At 46.3% G+C, this 15,524-nt stretch overlaps 1 protein-coding gene across 1 annotated transcript in view; it reads right to left on the bottom strand.

Annotated features, from left to right (window-relative positions):
* Positions 1–15,524, bottom strand: part of adcy5 (adenylate cyclase 5) — a 340,470-nt gene that overhangs the window by 62,246 nt on the left and 262,700 nt on the right. The window contains exons 7-8 of the mRNA XM_078227862.1: positions 14,236–14,377; positions 7,506–7,631 (exon numbers count right to left, since the gene is read on the bottom strand). Of these exons, the coding sequence (XP_078083988.1) occupies positions 7,506–7,631; positions 14,236–14,377 (268 nt within the window). The remainder of the gene's footprint in view (positions 1–7,505; positions 7,632–14,235; positions 14,378–15,524) is intronic.

Here is a 15,524-nt window from a genome sequence, read left to right as displayed (position 1 = left end):
CCTTCTCTTTTACACACAGTCAAGGATTTATTGAACACTGGCTTGTGAGGTCAGCGACACTTCATTGGTCTAGCTCCACCCTTCAACAATGTTCTAGGAGTCACTGACCGTGAGAGATTAGCAATGGTCTTAAAAGGAAACTTGGTGCATCTTAAACAACTTTTACCACACAGAACATTGCTCAAATATCTTGTTACTGGCTTGCATTTTACTTGCTGTAGATTGAGGCAGAAGGTCGCCAAAATGCACATTTTAGCTAATACTTTGCGGATAATTTGACTCACCAATTTTTAAAGTTCATTTGTGGGACATGGACATCGCTGGCTCGCCAGCATTTATTGCCCATCCCTAGTTGCCCTTGGATTGATGCAACTGAATGGCTTGCTAGGCCATTTCAGAAGGCGCTTATACTAGTCAACCACATTGCTGTGGCTCTAGAGTCACATGTAGGCCAGACCGGGTAAGGACAGCAGATTTCCTTCCCTAAAGGGCATTCGTGAACCAAATTGGTTTTTCCGACAATCGACAATGGTTTTATGGTCATCAGTAGATTCTTAATTCCAGATATTTTTTTAATTGAATTCAAATTCCACCATCTGCCATGGTGAGATTCGAACCCGGGTCCCCAGAACATTAGTCCCATCCCAGGGGAACAATTTCCATGAACAGGCAGGGAAGTATTCCCTGTCATCTGAGTTAATATTTATTCCTCAGCAAACAATCGCTACAAAGACTGTCAAATAATTAACACAATGTTATTCATGGAAATATATGTAGAAAACACAGCAACCAGTTTCCACACAGGACTTACTCAGTTAATGGTAGGGTGTTGGGGAGAGTTACAGAACAGAGATCTAGGGGTACATGTTCATAGCTCCTTGAAAGTAGAGTCACAGGTGGACAGAGTGGTGAAGAAGGCATTCCATGCTTGGTTTCATTGGTCAGAACATGGATACAGGAGTTGGGACATCTTGTCGAAGTTGTACAAGACATTGGTAAGGCCACACTTGGAATACTGTGTACAGTTGTGGTCACCCTATTATAGAAAGGATATTATTAAACTAGAAAGAGTGCAGGAGAGATTTACTAGGGTGCTACCGGGACTTGATGGTTTGAGTATAAGGAGAGGCTGGATAGACTGGGACTTTTTTCCCTGGAGCGTAGAAGGCTGAAGGATGATCTTATAGAGGTCTACAAAATAATGAGGGGCATAGATCAGCTAGATTGTCAATATCTTTTCCCAAAGGTAGGGGAGTCAAAAACTAGAGGGCATTGGTTTAGGGTGAGAGGGGAGAGATACAAAAGGGTCCCGAGGGTCAATTGTTTCACACAGAGGGTGGTGAGTGTCTGGAACAAGCTGCCAGAGGTAGTTGTAGAGGTGGGTACAATTTTGTTTTTTAAAAAGCATTTAGACAGTTACATGGGTAAGATGGGTATAGAGAGATATGGGCCAAACGCAGGCAATTGGGACTAGCTTAAGAACGTAAAAAAAAGGGCGGCATGGACAAGTTGGGCCAAAGGGCCTGTTTCCTTCTGTAAACCTCTGTGACTCTATGACAGAAAGTTCCCACAGAACAGCAATGGAAGGATGACCAGGTTTCCAATGTTCACCAGAACACTGGGGGGAACTCTCCTGGAAACAGCAAGCACGCAATGTTTTATGCTCACCCGAATGGGGAGATTTGGTTTAATGTTTGTAAGTCAGCACTCCTGACAGTTCAGCACTCCCTCAATACTGTACTGGGAGCAGTAGCCTGGATTACATGCGTTCAGGGTAAATTCAACACCCAGCCACCTACCTCGCCCGGCCTATACATCAAGACCTTGGCTTGAGTCACTGTCTGTGTGGAGTTTGCACATTCTCCCCATGTCTGCGTGGGTTTCCTCCGGGTGCTCCGGTTTCCTCCCACACTCCAAAGATGTGCGGGTTAGGTTGATTGGCCATGCTAAATTGCCCCTTAGTGTCAGGGGGATTAGCAGGGTAAATACGTGGGATTATGGGGATAGGGGCTGGGAGGGATTGTGGTAAGTGCAGACTTGATGGGCCAAATGACCTCATTCTGCACTGAAGGGATTCTATGATTCGATGACTGCCCACCCCCCCCCCCCCCCCCCGCCCCTCCCCACCCCCCACCTCTGTTACGGTAAAAGTGATTGACTTGCTATTCCATTAAATATAGCGGTCTTCACGAAGAAGTTTCTGGATTGAATATGGGGATTCGGCCCAATGTTGTATTCTGCATCCAGACTATCTCCTAAATGGTTTTAAACCATGGAGAAATGCCAGGTAGTTGTACTGTGTTTTTCTCCAAGCATTTGTCTGTCATGTTCCCTTAATTCACTTCAATTAGCGTGTGGTTTCCAACGGATGTTGATTATAAAAGAGGTTCAAAAACCTGAATTAAAGAGTTTGTAACCCGATTTATTCACAAAGGAGAGACATTGATTTTCCAAATTTCTCTGTTAGCCCAGAATCACAAAGGGAGATCAAGCATATCTCAATCTCCCTTTGTTCATCTGTTTTAAGTGAGAAATCTTTGGTGAGGAGGAATGTTAGGTGTTGAAAAACAGCGCAGATCTGGAAAGGAGAGAAGAGATATACCAGAGTAATGAGGCAACATCAGGATACTTTTCTGATTCTGCAAATTCACCACAGTTCCTCACAGCGCAAGTGGCCTGGGTTCCATGCTGGCTTTGGGTGACTGTCTGTGTGAAGTTTGCATGTTCTCTCCATGTCCAAGATGTCCAACGATGCGCAGGTTAGGTGGATCGGTCATGCTAAATTGCCCCTTAGTGTCCAACGATGTGCAGGTTAGGTTGGTTAGCCATGTTAAATTGCCCCTTAGTGTCCAACGATGTGGAGGTTAGGTGGATTAGCCATGTTAAATTGCCCCTTAGTGTCCAACGGTGTGCAGGTTTGGTGGATTCGCCATGTTAAATTGCCCTTTAGTGTCCAACAATGTGCAGGTCAGGTGGATTAGCCATGTAAAATTGTCCCTTAGTGTCCAACGAGGTGCAGGTTAGGTGGATTAGCCATGTAAAATTGTCCCTTAGCGTCCAACGGTGTGCAGGTTAGGTGGATTGGCCATGCTAAATAGCCCCTTAGTGTCCAACGAGGTGCAGGTTAGGTTGATTGGCCATGGTAACTTTGCAGAGTTACAATAGCACCCTGAGATCCTTTACACCCACATTAGAGGGAAGACACAGCCTCAGTTTAACGTTGCATCTGTAAGATATGTCACACTAGACCCTGCGTCCAGATTATGTGTAGAAAGCTTCATCTTGCTCATGTAACCTGGATTTGAACCTTTGTCCTAAGTTGAACTGTAAGGACTCGAACCAATCATGCTCACATGTCAGGAGAGCTTCAATGTGTTAGAGGCAGCATCCATTCTATCTGATTGCAGCTCAGTGCTGTGCTTCAGAGGAGAGCACAATAAGAGGCCACATGCTGTTTCTCAAATTCTCAGTGGATCAGATGGTTCCTTTTACTTTCACTATGAGACATGAGATAATGTTGTCTCTGTGAATTTGCCAGCTCTCATTATCTCACCGTTTGATGGCCTCAGCCACAGATGCTTGGGCCCAAATATACATCAATAATTACCATATTAGTGTTACATCAATACCATGTGATGTCCATGTGATGAAGGTATCTTAGGTCAGCGTGGTAGAGGAAAGGAAGGAACTTGCATTTATATCCCAGCTTTCACTACCTCAGGGGACCCCAGGAATAAAGTACCTCTAAACCATGGTCCCTGTTGCAATGTGGGAACATGGCGGTCAGTTTGCACACAGCGTACTGCCACAAACAGCAATGTGATAATGACCACATTGTCTGTTTTTAGTGATATTGATGAGGGACAATTGATTGGCCAGGTTAAAAATTGTCCCTGAGATGTGTAGTTAGAGGGATTAGCGGGTAAATATGTGGGGGTAGGGCCTGGGTGGGATTGTGGTCGGTGCAGACTCGATGGGCCGAATGGCCTCCTTCTGCACTGTAGGGTTTCTATGATTTCTATGATTTCTATGATTTCTATGACAAATATTGGCTCAGATTCTGAGCCGATCTCGCTGGTTCATCTTCATCTGAGAGGGTTTAACATCTCATCCAACAGTGGGCACCTCTGACACTGCAGCATTCCCTCAGTACTGGCACTATGAGCATCAGCCTAGGTTTTGTGCTCAAGTCCCTGGCGTGGGATTGGAACTCACCACTTTTCAGCACGCTTTCAACTGAGCTGCAACTGACACCGGATTGTGAATGGAATTTCCAGGAGGTTAGCTTGCAAGAAAGGAAGCTCAACAAGTTTAATCTTTGCTATTTGCAGCAAATTTTGAGCAGCTCATGAAAGGACAAAATCATGAATAAGACAGTCCTCTCCCAGGCGAATCTCCCACGTCTGTTGGCATTTATCTGCAGAGGCAACATCGCAGGCTCAGGCTCATTCACAAGACTGATCTAATTTGATTTATTATTGTCACCTGTATTGTGATAGCGAAAAGTATTGTTTCTTGCGCGCTATACAGACAAAGCATACCGTTCATAGAGAAGGAAACGAGACAGTGCAGAATGTAGTGTTACAGTCATAGCTAGAGTGTAGAGAAAGATCAACTTAATGTGAGGTAGGTCCATTCAAAAGTCTGCTGACAGCAGCGGGGAAGAAGCTGTTCTTGAGTCGGTTGGTAGATGACCTCAGACTTTTGTATCTTTTTCCCGACGGAAGAGGGAGAATGTCCGGGGTGCATGGGGTTCTTAATTATGCTGGCTGCTCTTCCGAGACAGCGGGACATGTAGACAGTGTCAATGGATGGGAGGCAGGTTTGAGTGATGGATTGGGCCTCGTTCACAACCCTTTGCAGTTTCTTGTGGTCTTGGACAGAGCAGGAGCCATACCAAGCTGTGATACAACCAGAAAGAATGCTTTCTATGGTGCATTTGTAAAAGTTGGTGAGAGTCGTAGTGGAGATCACTGAAGACCGTGAACCAATAGGATTCCCAAAGCTCCACTTCCAGGATGCTTACAAGGCCCTAAACATCAAGTTGAGAAACACCAGCCAATGACAGAAGAAAATGGCGACATCACGTGTGGACTGGCATGTGTCACCATGGCAATCATTCACTACAACAGCTTGGCAACAAAGACCAAAACCGAAAACAGCAACCCACTACCACACCTGATAGCACTTTGGTGGACTTGGTGGTAAAATCACTGGGCCATAATCCAGGGACCCAGGCTAATGCCCTGGTAATGTGGGCTCGAATCCTGCAGCAGCTGGTGGAAATGGCCTTCAGGGAAGGAAATCTGCCATCCTTGGGGAGAGAATAGAGCCAACGTTTCGGACCTGGGCTCTGACGAAGGGCCATCCTGGCTCGAAACGTTGGCTCTATTCTCTCCCCACAGATGCTGCCAGACCTGCTGAGATCTTCCAGCATTTTCTGCTTTTGTTTCAGATTCCAGCATCTGCAGTATTTTGCTTTGAATCTGCCGTCCGTACCCAGTCTGGCCGACATGTGACCCCAGGCCCACAACAATGTGGTTGACTCTTAACTGCTCCTCTAAAATGGTCTAGCAAGATACTCGGTTCAAGGGCATTTAGGAATGGGCAACAAATGCTGACCTCGCCAGCAAGGCCAACATCCCATCAAAGAATACATTTTTAAAAACTTCATATAGAGCACTTGTGGTCTAACCAGTCTCGAACTGATTTCTTCAGCCATCAGCAGACGTACATCATATGAAGCTACCCATCCCTAATGAACATGATTTATCCATCACCTTCTGTAGGTGGAAGGATGTTGACGATATGCAGAATAGTCTTAAATCCCACAACTTTCTACCCGAGACAGGAGAATGTAAAACAACGAAACCCAATTGTCATGGATTATCTAAACCACAAAATAAAGACCCAATTAGGAAAATTGATGCCAGCCTGAACATGTCAGCACTTGTGGTCAATTGCTTGGGGGGCAATGCTTTACCCTGTCACCTTGGGTTGGCAGGGGGTCAGTCTGCACGCTCCCACGTGCAGGAATAAACCATCCAATGCACTCGTTTGTTGCTCTTCCGCCTCTCAGAGCTGTGAGGTTGTGAGCTGTCACTGTTGCGTTAGTCTGCCCTTGAGCTGTGGTTAAACAGTAACAGTTTGCAACTGAGATCTCGGTTATCACAATGTGCTTATTTATTCAGGCACATTACCCTGGCAACACTGGCTAAATGGGTCTCCTGAAAAGGTTGTAATGAATATCAGTGATGCTTTCAGAATCTGTGCTGAGCATCAGTGCTGCAATAAATATCAGTGCTGCATATCAGTGCTGTAATGAATACCAGTACTGTGTATCAGTGCTGTAATGAATATCAATATGGTATATCAGTGCTGTAATGAATATCAGTGCTGTAAATCAGTTTTGTATATCAGTGCTGCAATGAATATCAGTGCTGTAATATCAGTGCTGTAATATCAGTGCTGTAATATCAGTGCTGTAACAGCAGTCCTATAATGAATATCAATGTGCTTTATCAGTGCTGTAATGAATATCAATGCTGTAATATTAGTACTATAATATCAGTGCTGTAATATCAGTGCTGTAACAGCAGTCCTATAATGAATATCAATGTGCTTTATCAGTGCTGTAATGACTATCAATGCTGTGTATCAGTGCTGTAATGAATATCAATGTTGTATATCAGTGCTGTAATGAATGTCAATGTGGTATATCAGTGCTGTAATAAATATCAATGTTGTATATCTGTGCTGTAATATCAGTGCTGTAATATCAGTGCTGTGTATCAGTGCTGTAATGATCAGTAATGTATATAAATGCTGTAATTAATACTGGTGCTCTATATCAGTGCTGTAATAAACAACAGTACTGTATATAAATGCTGTAATTAATACCCAGTACTGTGTATCAGTGCTATAATATCAGTGCTGTAATATCAGTGCTGTGTATCAATGCTGTAATGAACCCCAGTGTTGTAATGAAGGAGGTTAATGCAGCCAATCATATTTGCTTCTGAACAATGGAACATGCAACATGTTGCAAGCATCAGTAAGAAATATTTACAAGCAGCAACACAGAAATTGACTGTACAGACTCCTTATCCTTAACTCGTTAAGGAAGGCGAGAGAGTGGTGTGGTGGCAATGTCACTGCACTAATAATCCAAAGGCCGAGGCTAATACATTGGAAACATGGGTTCAAATCCCACCACAGGAGCTGGTGGAATTTAAAAATTCAATGAATTAATAAATCTGGAATTGAATGCTAGTCTCAATGGTGGCAACCATGAAACTGTGATTGATTGAAAAAAATCATCTGGTTCACTAATGTCCTTTAGGGAAGGGACTCCGCTGTCCTTACCTGGTCTGGCCTACATGCGACTCCAGATTCTGAACTACCCTCAGGTTATGGGCAATGAGGGACGGGTAACAAATGCCAGCGGCGCCAAACATTCTGAGCATGAGTTAATAAAATTGATGTGACGGTGAGGTAAGCCTTACCATTGTCTTCATCTCTTTGGAGATGTGGTTGTAGAATTGACGCTCCACGTTCCAGGGTGAACCAATGTTGGACGTCGAGTTGGACCGCGTCCTGTTCAGTTTCGCGATCATTGCCTTCTCGTCCTTCTGTAATCAAAATGAAGCAGAATCAACACCAGCTTCGAAGGGGAAGGAAATTCTGGACGAAATGGAAACCATGTCAAGTTCACGATAAGAGGGGAAGAAACAAGGAGGAGGAAGAGACACAGTAATGTGATGGTTAAATCATCGGACAAGTGTAATGACTTCAATCAGGCCATTGAGGTTAGTCTATTGGAGTATGAACTCCCTGATTAAGGATCCAATTGGTGGGCCAATCAGGGAGTCTTTGCCTTGTACTCAACTGGGAGTGTCAGTTCCTCTGACACACCCGGAGATAGACTGCTGACTGCGAGCACTCTGTGTACTGCTGTTAGAGTTTGTAAATAAAGGGATTTTGGTGAAGGGACTTCTGTCTCCGCAAGACTTCTTACAACTAGTAACTCCACAGACCTGAACTGAACGCCCAGTTGGAAAGTGAATTTGAAACTCAACAGTCTGAGAATAGGGATATAGGTTTTAGATAGAATGGAGTGAATGGCCTCCTTCTTTTGATTTGATTTATTATTGTCACATGTATTAGTATACAGTGGAAAGTAATGTTTCTTGTGCGCTATACAGACAAAGCATGCCGTTCATACAGGAGGAAAGGAGACAGTGCAGAATGTAGAGTTACAGTCATAGCTAGGGTGTCGAGAAAGATCAACTTAATGCAAGGTAGGTCCATTCAAAAGTCTGATGGCAGCAGGGAAGAAGCTGTTCTTGAGTCGGTTGGTACGTAACCTCAGACTTTTGTATCTTTTTCCCAACGGAAGAAGATGGAAGAGAGAATGTCTGGAGTGCGTGGGGTCCTTAATTATGCTGGCTGCTTTGCCGAGGCAGCGGGAAGTGTAGACAGAGTCAATGGATGGGAGGCTGGTTTGCGTGATGGGGTTGGACTACATTCACGACCTTTTGTAGTTCCTTGCAGTCTTGGGCAGAGCAGGAGCTGTGATACAACCAGAAAGAATGCTTTCTATGGTGCATCTGTAAAAGTTGGTGAGGTCGTGCGTAGGGTCTTTAATTATGCTGGTAGCGGGAAGTGTAGACAGAGTCAATGGATGGGAGGCTGGTTTGAGTGTTTGTATTCTATTATAAAAGGAAGAGGATTTGTCAGGTTGATGCCAGAACTGAGAGACGATAGCTATCAGGAAAAACCTAGAAGATTGAGGAACTTTTCCTCAGAGCAGAGAAGGTGGATGGGTGACCTCATGAAGGATTTTACAATTTTGAAGGGGTACAAGAGGGGAGGGAGTGGTTTTGTGGGACAGTGGGTGATGTCCCTGCCTCTGAGACAGGAGCTCCGGGTTTAAGTCCCACCCCAGGACTTGATGGCCAAGGAAGGTGCATTGATGATGTGGTCAAAAAGGTTGATCATCAATCTATAAATCCTTCCAATATGCCTGATGACAGGCGGTAAGAGTGGGAGTGTTTCCTGATCCGCCACACTGTAGAAGGCAGCGTAGCAGGACTTTGCCAAGCATCATCATGGACCAATCCAATGGGAGTCCATGGTCGCTAAGCCCTCTTAGAGCAATGTGCCTGGAGGAGGAGTAACCCAAGAGGATAGACATAGGAAAAGTGTTTTCATTTCTGGATGAGTGCAAAATTAGAGGCCATAAATATAGTCTGGTTAGCAATAAATCTAATAGGGAATTTAGGAGAAATTTCTTTAGCCAGAGAATGGTTACAGAGAAGGTTTACAATGTGGAATTCACTACCACAAGGGTGATTGAGACAAAGAGCATAGTCGCATTGAAAGAGAGAGAGAAAGGAATAGAAAAATATATCGGTGAGGTTAAATGAAGAGAGGTGGGTGGAGATTCATGTGGAGTATAAACACCAGCATGGACCTTTTAAGCAGATGTAATGAGATATAAACCTAACCTTTGAATAGGCAGCATTTACCTTCACGACAGCTAATAGGAATCAGATTACTAATGGAGCATTCTGGATACATTCTGCTACCACATAGGAAAGAGTTAATTAGTGTCTCAACAGAGAAAGCTCTGGACAAAGTGATCCATTTCTAACTTGAGTTAGTAAAGAACGGAAATATTAGACAAGGAAAGACAAAGGGTGACCTGGTTCACCTTCCAACTTTCTGGCAATTGTATGATACAATAATGGAGTAACTAAGCAAACTCTATTCAATAGTCTACAACAAACCCAGGGTGGAGGTTAGAAGAACTCACAATGGCGAACCTTGAGAATCATGGGTTGAAAGTTACCCCCCACCCTCCCCCCCACCCCCAAGTATGCTATATGTAGCACATATCAGTCTCGAAATTCAGCTTGTCCGCTACGACTCACCAACATTTACAGATGTAACATAGAAAGCATTCTTTCTGGCTGTATCACAGCTTGGTATGGCTTCTGCTCTGCCCAAGACCGCAAGAAACTACAAAGGGTCATGAATGTAGCCCAATCCATCACGCAAACCAGCCTCCCATCCATTGACTCTGTCTACACTTCCTGCTGCCTCGGCAAAGCAGCCAGCATAAACAAGGACTCCACTCACCCCGGACATTCTCTCTTCCACCTTCTTCCGTCGGGGAAAAGATAGAAAAGTCTGAGATCACGTACCAACCAACTCAAGAACAGCTTCTTCCCTGCTGCCATCAGACTTTCGAATGGACCTACCATACATTAACATGATCTTTCTCTACACCCTAGCTATGACTGTAACACTACATTCTGCACCCTCTCCTTTCCTTCTCTATGAACAATATGATTTGTCTATGTAGCGCGCAAGAAACAATACTTTTCACTGTATCCCAATATATGTGACAACAATAAATCAAATCAAATCAAATTACTCACAAACTGTAACTCAAAGATTTCCTCTCTCAGATCTCTGCGTCCATGCAGCACTGGTCTCTTGTACATACCAAGCTTCCTCCTCTCCACCCTTGCTGGCCGTGCCTGCAGCAGCTTTGATTCTAAACTTCATACTTCTTTCCTTTAACCCTTTTGCCTCCCCACCCCTCTCTCCTCCCATGAAGACTCACTGCAAGCGATCATGATCCTTGGCTGAGGTTTCTCACCCCTCGAACCAAGAGGGCCATAGCTTCTAGAGCATCGAAATCTGGACAGATTTGGACAGCATGGTGGCACAGCGGTTAGCACTGCTGCCTCACAGCACCAGGGACCCAGGTTCAATTCCTGGGTTGGGTCACTGTCTGTGTGGAGTTTGCATGTTCTCCCTGTGTCTGCGTGGGTTTCCTCCGCATGCTCCGGTTTCCTCCCACAGTCCTGATGTGGAGATGCCGACGATGGACTGGGGCGGGCACAGTAAGAAGTCCAACAGATTTATTTGGTAACACGAGCTTTCAGAGCACTGCGCCTGCCCACTCACCTGATGAAGGAGCAGCGCTCCGAAAGCTCGTGCTACCAAATAAACCTGTTGGGACTTTAACCTGGTGTTGTGAGATTTCTTATTGCTCCCACAGTCTGATAGACGTGCTGGTTAGATGAATTGGCCGTGCTAAATTCTCCCTCAGTGTACCCGAACAGGCGCCAGACTGTGGCGACTAGGGGATTTTCACAGTAACTTCATTGCAGTGTAAGCTGACTCGTGACTAATAAATAAACTTTAATTTTAAGCTGTCGTGTCACATGAGCAGGATGTGAGTAACTGCAGGGAAATATTCTATGGAAATTCCTCTGTGGATTTACAGATGTGACCTCCCCCCCCTCCCGACCTTTTGTCACAACTTCTGGATGTACGGGGAAACAGGGATTCTTCCACTGACCTTCCGTGATCTGACAAGCTGGCTGAATCAGCTCCTGAAAATTGCTTTGAGTTTTCATGTCAGCTGTGATGGATTGTATCTGTGAAACATCACTGACACCTGGTATCAGGTGCCTCAGTGAGTCACTCAGTGTGATCTTTACAAGTGAAAATTAAAGTCTGGAAGTGGAGGACTGGTGAGAGGATGTTGTGTCTGTCGGAGAATTGGAAACGCGGTTTGTTTAGTTCACAGTCTGATCTGCTGTGAGATGGTGATTTAATCTCGTTCCGTCTGTAACATTCTCAGCCAGCCTCTGCGCTGGTGTTTGAACAGTGGGAATGAGATGAATCGCGAACCAGACTGACAACCTTCGCTACATCTTCAGAGGCCGCTAACTCTGTCCCCACCACACACTCACCCGCACCCACTAAAGCCTTATCTAAACTCAACCGCCCCCCCTCCCCTCCAACTTCTTGTTTAAAGACTCCAACAGGTTCGAAACCACACCCCTCACCCCACATCCTGTCCGATAGGCCCTCCACCGGGATCCTGTCAAAGCATCAGATTCAAAACCCTCCTTCCCATCCCTCAATCCCTCCGCTGCCCCGTCCTCCACTTTACCACTGGAACATCCATCTATGGGTGGCATGGTGGCACAGTGGTTAGCACTGTTGCCTCACAGCGCCAGGGACCTGGGTTCGATTCCCGGCTTGGATCACTGTCTGTGTGGAGTTTGCACGTTCTCCCCGTGTCTGCGTGAGTTTCCTCCCACACTCCAAAGACGTGCAGGTTAGGCGGATTGGCCACGCTAAATTGCCCCTGAGTGTCAGGGGGACGAGCTAGGGTAAATACATGGGGTTATAAGGATAGGGCCTGGGTGGGATTGTGATCGCTGCAGACTCGATGGGCCGAATGGCCTCCTTCTGCACTGTAGGATTCTATCCTGGCATTTTGTGAGCTGTGGCTCAGTGGGTAATACTCCCGCCTTGGATGCCTGAGGGTCGTGGGTTCAAATCCTGCTCCAAATGCTTTGAGTGTAAAATCATTAAAGTTTAAAGTTTATTTATTAGTCACAGGTGAGGCTTACATTAACACTGCAATGAAGTTACTGTGAAATTCCTCTAGTCGCCACACTCTGGCACCTGTTCGGGCCAATGCACCTAACCAGCACGTCTTTCAGACTCTGGGAGGAAACTAGAGCACCCAGAGGAAACCCACGCAGACACGGGGAGAATGTGCAGACTCCACACAGACAGTGACCAAAGCCGGGAATCGAACCCAGGTCCCTGGTGCTGTGAGGCAGCAGTGCTAACCACTGTGCTACCGTGTCGCCCCCATGATGTGCACTGCTGTGGGAGTGCTTCAGGTGAAATAGGCCTTTGATTTGCTATTTACTGTGTGACATCAAGGTCTAATCTGTAATGTTTTTATCCAACATCCTGTCTTATTACAGTTTGATGACCTTTCCTCCTTTTAGAGAACTTTAAATTATACAGAAGGGGGCCTTTGGAGCATGTCTTCCGTAAAATTATCCAGTTAATCCCACCACTTCCACATCTCTCTTTGAAAACATTTCTCACCAACTCACCAAGACCGCTGAGGCAGCACTTCGCAACAACTACCATCTCAAAGCACAAGGCCAGCAAATATCAGGGGACGCCGTCACCGGGAGGTTCCCCTCTAAGCCACACACCATCCTGACTTGGAAATATATCGGCCGTTCCCTCACTGTCACTGGGTCAAAACCCTGGAACTCCCTCCCTAACAGCACTCTCGGTATACCTACGCCACACGGACTGCAGCAGTTCAAGAAGGCAGCTCACCGCCACCTTCTCAAGGGATAAAAGTGCTGATCTAGTCAGTGACGCTCTCAACCCATGAATGATTTTAAAACATTTTTTTCCCAAGTATTAATCCAGTTCCCTTTTGAAAATTTTGATTGAATTTACTTTCACTCGTGCATTAGCAAACATGACAACTCACTGTGTTAAAAAAAATCACCTTGATGCCCCCACCAGTTCTCTTGGCAATTACATGTTCTAATAATGTATCAATGCCAAAACATTGAATGTATTAAAGAGGCGGCTGGATATAGCACTTGGGGCGAAGGTTATGGGGGGGAAGCAAGATTAGGCTATTGAGTTGGACGATCAGCCACAATCGTGAGGAATGGTGGAGGAAGCTCGAAGGGCCGAAGGGCCTCCTCCGGCTCCTATCTTCTATGTTTCTATGTTTCGATCAAAATCTACAGGCTAAACTCCAATGTTCCCTATGATCTGGCCAGGATTGAGATTGGGGAGACGTCTCTGCACTTGGCGGGCTGTGAATCTCTGGAATTTTCTATCTCGGAGGTTGCAGATGCTCAGGTGCTGACTACAATCAAGACTAAGATCGATAGATTTTTGGTCAGGGGCAGGGGAAAGGGTGGGCAGGGTAGAGATAAGGTAAATGGGACGGCATGGTGGCTCAGTGGTTAGCACTGCTGCCTCACAGCACCAGGGACCTAGGTTCGATTCCCGGTTTGGGTCACTCTCTGTGTGGAGTTTGCACGTTCCCCCCGTGTCTGCGTGGGTTTCCTCCGGGTGCTCCGGTTTCCACCCACTGATGTGTGGGTTAGGTGCATTGGCCATATTAAATTGTCCCTTAGTGTCAGGGGGACTAGCTAGTGTAAATGCATGGGGTTATGGGGATAGGGCCTGGGTGGGATTGTGGTCGGTTCAGACTCGATGGGCTGAATGGCCTCCATCTGCACTGTAGGATTCTATGATTCCATGAAATGATCAAGTGTGATCTCATTGAAAGGTGAAACAGACTTGAGGGGCCGAACGGCCTACTACTGATCCTATTTCTCATGTTCCTTATGAAGTCTTGTGTCTGACCCGTTTTTGGCTACATCCCACGATGAGGTAGGTCTCAATGTTGTGGTCCTTCAGGTAGACATTCCGCTCGCCTCCGAAACCTGCCTCCACCTCATAATCCCCGTTCAGGTAGTTCAGTGTGGCTTTAGTTATGTGGATTCGCCTGTAAGAAAGAGAGTGAAGGGAATGAGAACAGCAAGCCATGCATTTAAGCCAAGTCCAACCTAAAATCACCAGCTCTTCCCCAGAGATCTCAGTCTGCCAACAAGAACTGGAACCAAGCCACTGGTTTGGATGCGTGGTGTCCTGTGGGCACTGGGGAACAAGTTATGGGCTGGATTCAGAGTTTTGGGGATTATGTATGGAATATTGGATGCCCAAGAGTTCAGGTGTCTTATATCATAGAATCATAGAATGATACATCATAGCAGGAGGCTTCTGTGTGGTAGAGAAGACCGTGATATAAAGTGTGACAGAGGATCACAGACGTGTAGGAGATAGTGTGTGTGAGGGACAAAGTGTGAGAGGCACAGAGAGGAACAGAGAATATGAGACAGACCTTGAGAGATAGACAGTGTGGTCCACCCAGTGAGAGACATAAAGTACTATTGAGTGTTTGGGAGATACAGTGAGGGGCAGAGAGTGTGAGGGATAGAGAGTGTGAGGGACAGAGAGTGTGAGGGACAGAGAGTGTGAGGGGCAGAGAGAGTGAGGGGCAGAGAGAGTGAGGGGCAGAGAGAGTGAGGGGCAGAGAGTGTGAGGGACAGAGAGTGTGAGGGACAGAAAGAGTGAGGGGCAGAGAGTGTGAGGGGCAGAGAGAGTCAGGGGCAGAGAGTGTGAGGGGCAGAGAGAGTGAGGGGCAGAGAGTGTGAGGGACAGAGAGTGTGAGGGACAGAAAGAGTGAGGGGCAGAGAGTGTGAGGGACTGAGAGTGAGAGGGACAGAGAGTGTGAGGGATGAGAGTGTGAGGGACAGAGGGTGTGAGGGACAGAGAGTGTGAGGGGCAGAGTGTGAGGGACAGAGAGTGTGAGGGACAGAGAGTGTGAGGGATGAGAGTGTGAGGGGTAGAGAACATGAGGGGCAGAGAGTGTGAGGGACAGAGAGTGTGAGAGACAGAGTGTGTGAGGGACAGAAAGTGTGAGGGATGAGAGTGTGAGGGGTAGAGAGCGTGAGGGGCAGAGAGTGTGAGGGGTAGAGAGTGTGAGGGGTAGAGTGTGTGAGGGACAGAGGGTGTGAGGGACAGAGGGTGTGAGGGGCAGAGTGTGAGAAGCAGAGTGTGAGGGACAGAGAGTGTGAGGGGCAGAGTGTGAG

The sequence above is a fragment of the Mustelus asterias genome, chromosome 14 (genome assembly GCF_964213995.1).
Source record: "Mustelus asterias chromosome 14, sMusAst1.hap1.1, whole genome shotgun sequence".
NCBI lineage: Eukaryota > Metazoa > Chordata > Chondrichthyes > Carcharhiniformes > Triakidae > Mustelus > Mustelus asterias.
The sequence above is the reverse complement of the archived record's forward strand: the minus strand, read 5'-3'. Positions and strand labels throughout refer to the sequence as shown.